This window comes from Echinops telfairi, unplaced genomic scaffold (assembly GCF_000313985.2).
Source record: "Echinops telfairi isolate 266 unplaced genomic scaffold, ASM31398v2 ScPeMD7_17;HRSCAF=63, whole genome shotgun sequence".
NCBI lineage: Eukaryota > Metazoa > Chordata > Mammalia > Afrosoricida > Tenrecidae > Echinops > Echinops telfairi.
Genome location: NW_022103914.1, coordinates 4348432 through 4353928, shown reverse-complemented (window position 1 = coordinate 4353928; position 5497 = coordinate 4348432). Strand labels below are relative to the sequence as shown.

The window sequence follows — 5497 nt, the reverse complement described above, 5'->3', positions numbered from 1 at the left end:
AAAAAAACCCAAATCCCTCAAAAAGGCCAGACCTACTGGACTGATAGGGAGAATAATGGAACCCCCAGAAACTATTACCCTAAGATACCCTTTCAGCTGGGGCCTAAGGTTCTTCTGGAGGTCACCTTTCAGCCAAATAAGAAATCGGCTTTATAAACAATATCACCCTTGGGTGATGTGCTCCCTTAAACAATCAACTGTATGAGACCAAGCAGTTAGCAGTTAGTTACCCAAGAACAAAGAAACCCAGGAGGTGGGAGGGGACAGTGCCTGATGAATGGGACAGAATCCGCAGAATGGAACGGACCCGGTTTGGTGGACAGACAGTGCTGTGGAGGTGCAACAGGGAGTTGCTATTATACTTCAGGAGTAGGTACTAAGTTATCATGGGAGCTTGATGAGTAATTAATGTCATCATTGAGTCCTACAGTAACAATAGATGAAATGGAAAGTATATATTTGGCCACAAATTTTCAGTGCTTTCATTTAGAAAAGGACTTCTTGCGTAGGTTACCCACTGGCTCTGCCTCTGGAAACGCTTAGCTATATCTCCGCACAGACCTGTGACCATGAAACATGTCTAGATTGGTTCCTAACTAATTTTAAAACTTAACATTCCCAGGCATATTTCAGGAGCCTGGTTCTCTACTCCTACATGTGAAGGGGGAAAAGGGCATTTTCCCCAAGAACTCCAGAGGGTGGGGAAATGTTGAAGGAATGGTAATAGGTGCATGTTTTATTCACGTTGTAAATATGCTTCCGAGTTGTGGTTAATTCCATAGTTGCTTGTTGTATTGATATATATGATTAAACAAATAGGGCCTCCATTGTAAAAGAGTAAGAAGTTCATGTAGAGTTGTCTCCCCTTTGAACTCCGCCACCTCACTTCATTTTCAGCAATTACATTAGGAATCCCTTGCTTGTAAGGCTTCTGGTGCTTCTGCCTGGACGCAGGAGGAGAATTCAAGTGTTTTCTGTTTCCATTTTAGACTGTGAGAACATTCTCTTTGAAGGGAATGACTACCAAGCTCTTTGGTCAAGAAACTCCAGAGCAGAGAGAAGCCAGAATCAAGGTGCTAGAAGAACAGATAAGCGAAGGAGAACAACAACTGAAGTCGAAAAATCTGGAAGGCAGGTAAAAATAGTGAGCAGTTTAACAGAGTTGAACCTGCAGACCGCATGGTGGCTGTTTTTTGTTTTGTTTTTTAATAATCTCCAGCTTTATTGGCATCCCTGGATCTAACCTGCCTTCTAAAATTCAATGATGGAATTTTTAAGAAACTTTGAGGTCCCTGAATCATGAAAGAGTTGTTTTAGTACAGGAAGAGTTTCTACTTCGTGATAACATTTTTCTATAGTTTACATGATTTCTGTCCTTTGCACATTCCATCTGCCCTGTTTCCTAGCTCATTAAACAAGCCTGGTCATCCTTGAACCCTCTGAGCTTGTCAGGCTTCCCTGGTGCTCAGTTCACGAGGAGTTCGGTAGTTAATTGTGCTTTGTCTCCCTCGCTGAACTAGGAGCTCTTCAAAGGCGGGACCATGTCTTTTGCATCTTTTTTTAGGCCAACCCCTTTCGTAGGGCTGGCTTCATTCAGCGAATGGTTCTAGAAACTTAAGTCTCAAAGATCTGATGTCACTGGCTTGGTTCACTATTGTGTTGTTTCCACTGTCAGGTGGTGAACAGACCAAGGGTGTGTTGTTAGTATTTGAGCCGGTTTTGTTCATTTTCAGAAATACTGGCACGTAATCAGTCAGTAAAATTTTATGGAGGTGAAAATATAAATACTTCTCAGAATTTTTAAAACTCTAGTTGCTATTTAAAATAGGTCCATGGTAAATGTGATGCATCATCCATATTGTCGGAAGGCTAGATGTTTCCTCTGATCCCAGGAAGGCACTTCGGTGGCATCTGTAGGGTTTGTGAGCTGCTTCAAGGAGCAGTCGACATCTACCTTAGAGGAATGATTCAAATGTAGCATCCTTGCAGCAAGAATCAAAATTACCAACCTGTAGAAGACGGTCTCTTTTCCACGCTATCATTCTGAGGAAGAGGGAAAAAAGAACTGTCTTATGTAAGCAGGAGGTTTTTGTTTCTTTGGTATTAGGTTAATCATTGGGTTTAAGCATGTACAGTTTTGGAAACTCCTGGGACCCGTTCTATCCTGTCCTATAGGGTCTTATTTAAATAAGGATAATGACTGTCTCTCTTATTTCAGAGAATTTGTGAAGAATGCTTGGGCTGATATTGAGCGCTTCAAAGAACAAAAGAACCATGATTTGAAGGAGGCCCTCATCAGCTATGCGGTCATGCAGATCAGCATGTGCAAAAAGGTCAGTGAAAGCGCTCTCGTATGTGGACAAAGGGTCCCGTCATCCTCCTCTTTAAAGCCCGTCCTCCTCCCCTTCTTGAACGTAACCCGATTTCTCTACTTAATTTTAAGAGACGTGTTACAACTAAAATGTAGTTACGGAGTCTCTACTCATCTCAATTTCCAAGTGTGTGTGCTCCATTGATAATCTGTTTTTGAAAATACATAACAACAATATTACCTTGGACAGGACAGTAACACAGCATTACTAATATTCACTCACGTCATCAAGTTGATTCCAACTCAGAGCGAACTATAGAACTGCCCTTGTGGGTTTTGGAGACAATAACTACAGGAGTAGAACATTGCATCTTTCTCCCGGGGAGCTGCTGATGGTTTTGAATTGCTGACCTGACAGGTAGCAGCCCCCGCTCATGTCCTACTACCCCCACCAGCTCCCTAGTGTTTCTGTAGTCAGGGGCATGCTTGGGAAGGAGCACAATCACGGTGTTTCCCATTGGATTTTTCTTTCTTTTTAAGAATGTAATCATTTTACTGGGGCTCGTACAACTCTTATCACAATCCATGCATACATCCATGGTGTCAAGCACATTTGCACATTTGTTGCCCTCATCATTCTCAAAACATTTGCTTTCTATCTGAGCCCTGGGTATCAGCTCATTTCCCCCCTCCCTCCCGGCTCCTTCACAAACCCTTGATAATTTATAAATTACTATTATTTTGTCATGTCTTACACTGTCCAACATCTCCTTTCACCCACTTTTCTGTTGTCCGTCCCCCAGGGAGGAGGTTATATGTAGCTCCTTGTAATCGGTTCCCCCTTTCCACCCCACCCTCCCGGTATCACCACTCTCACCACTGGTCCTGAAGGGATCACACAATCACTATTTTGGGAAGTGTGTTAGGATATGGTTCGTTGCTATGGTAAATCTTTCACATAGTTAATACTCAAAATAAGAGATGTGGAACTTGAAGGTTATGTTTCCCAAAATAAGTGCTTTGACTGTGGTGGAAATCTTTTTAAAATGAGATTTTAGGTAAGAAAACATAAGCTATGTCTGTCTTGGCCTCTTTTTCATAGCCCAGGCTCTCTCTGCCAGTGTGACTTCCGGGTGACCCCAGGGCTGTACATTTGCTTAGCACTTACAATTTTTCAAGCAACCGAACACACATTCCCTCATAAATCTTATAGTAAGAATTCCTCTACTTAAAGGCTACGTAGGTGAAAAAACACTTTCATGTAAACACATACACACCTTTTATACCTAACTCTTGCCAACACTTTCCGTTCTGGCGCGGCCATCACTTTCGCAAACCTCTTCACTTGCAGCTCCACTCTTAACAGTAGAGAACAAAGCTGCTTTGATAGCCAAAGGCTGCTCCCCCACTTTGAGGTTTCTATCGGGCCATTTAGACCCAAACCACACTTGCTGCCACGGAGTCCCTGATAACTCCTAGGGGCCCTCTAGAACAGCAGCACCCTTACTGAAAAGAGAGGTTAAAGTCCTGCCTGGTAAGTCTGGAAATTCAAAAGGCTCGGGGTTTGTGTGTCTGTGGCTGTCTCCTGTGAACTCCCCACTTCTTGCATGCTGCTGGGGTGCCTGGCAGTCAGACCCACTTTGTTTCACTGCTGGTGGTCGGAGAGAACAGATGACAAAGGGCTGTGGAATGGTGGGGTGCCCATCAGAGACTCATTAGTGAGCTCTTTTTGGTCTCCCGCTACCTCCTTTTGCAAAGTAAAACGTGGGACTTTCCTACTGACTCCCCAAAGCCTGTCGTTGAGGGTGGAGTGAGTGAAGGCATTCGAAACACAGTCTTGGAGTCCTGTAGGTGCCCCTGACTGTACTGATGGTTCTGTTTTCAAATGTGCAGTGCTCTGTGCTGTAGAGACCTGAAATCAAGTGTCAGGAGCCCAGATTAGTTTTTCCAAGATAAATGCTTTGTCTGTTGCTTGGTGTATTAACTTTCAGAATAGCTCATGCTTTGTTTTAACACCAGCTATTCAAGGTGTTAGTTGAATATACGCGAGTAAGTTACAGCAATAAAGCAAAAATATGTCATCTAAGTATTGATGGAAGCCTCTAAAAAGCAAATGGCATCATTATTTGGGGTTTTTCGGGGGGATGAATATCAACCTTTTGGAAAGTGAATTGTCTAATTTGTTGAATCCAGCAGCTTAGTTTCTCCTGATGCTTTGAGAAATTTATTTTTACACTACTGTATCTCTATGGACTAAAAAACAACCATTCTTGCTGTTAAAGTAACACATAGGTTACTGCAAACATTTCAGATAATTCAGAAGTATATATTAAGGAAAAGGCCCCCCCCCCCCCCCAATCCCATTTTGACAGTCCGTCACTGTTACAACTTTACGTGTGTCCTCCCAGGATTTTTGGAGGATACACATTGAGACATGGACAACACGTTTTCTTCCCACACAAACGGGATTGCATTGGATGCACGACTGTGTAGTATGCGTTTCTTCACGGGCATCGCGCCATGATGGCATGAGTTCTGTCTGATTCTGACCGCGGACTACCCTCCATTAGGAACTGCTTCCGGCCGCGCTTAGACATTTTGAGGGATGTTGGTTTTCTCTTTATATTCTGACAGGAAGTGGAAAACTCTTAAGGGTTCTCAAATGGGTTCTTACTGTCGTCTGTGGGCTCAGTAAACATTGACCCACTTTTGTGCTTGAGTGTTGAAATTCTTCTTCTACAGATGCACAGTCCTCAGAGAATGTGTATCTTGTTTACCGAAAGCAAGACCAAAAAAACCGTTTTTGTACTACTTCGGTTTGACTGTTGAATCATGACACGCAGGTTTTGTCAGGCACGTTGGGCCATCTGTAGCTTTTGGCCAAAGAGCCACTGAGAGAAGTATGTTATAGTTTACTGCATAATTGTTTTTCACTAAAAATTTTGTTACAAAGAGGAATTACTGGAACCATGGTGGGGACTGAGCATGATAGTGGGCCGGAGGAAAGTCAAGGGAAATAGAGGAAAGAGCTGGGAGGCAAAGGGCATTTATAGAAGTCTACATAAAGACATAGACATATGCAAATATATATATGAGGATGGGGAAATAGATCTATGTGCATATATGTATAGGTTTAGTATTAAGGTAGCAGAAGGACATTGGGCCTCCACTCAAGTACTCCCTCAA

General features: G+C 42.9%; 1 protein-coding gene across 1 annotated transcript in view; it reads left to right on the top strand.

Moving 5' to 3' along the window:
- SNX4 (sorting nexin 4) overlaps positions 1 to 5497 on the top strand; it is a 60517-nt gene that overhangs the window by 52629 nt on the left and 2391 nt on the right. The window contains exons 10-11 of the mRNA XM_045287521.1: positions 990 to 1135; positions 2219 to 2333. Coding sequence (XP_045143456.1) covers positions 990 to 1135; positions 2219 to 2333 — 261 coding nt within the window. The remainder of the gene's footprint in view (positions 1 to 989; positions 1136 to 2218; positions 2334 to 5497) is intronic.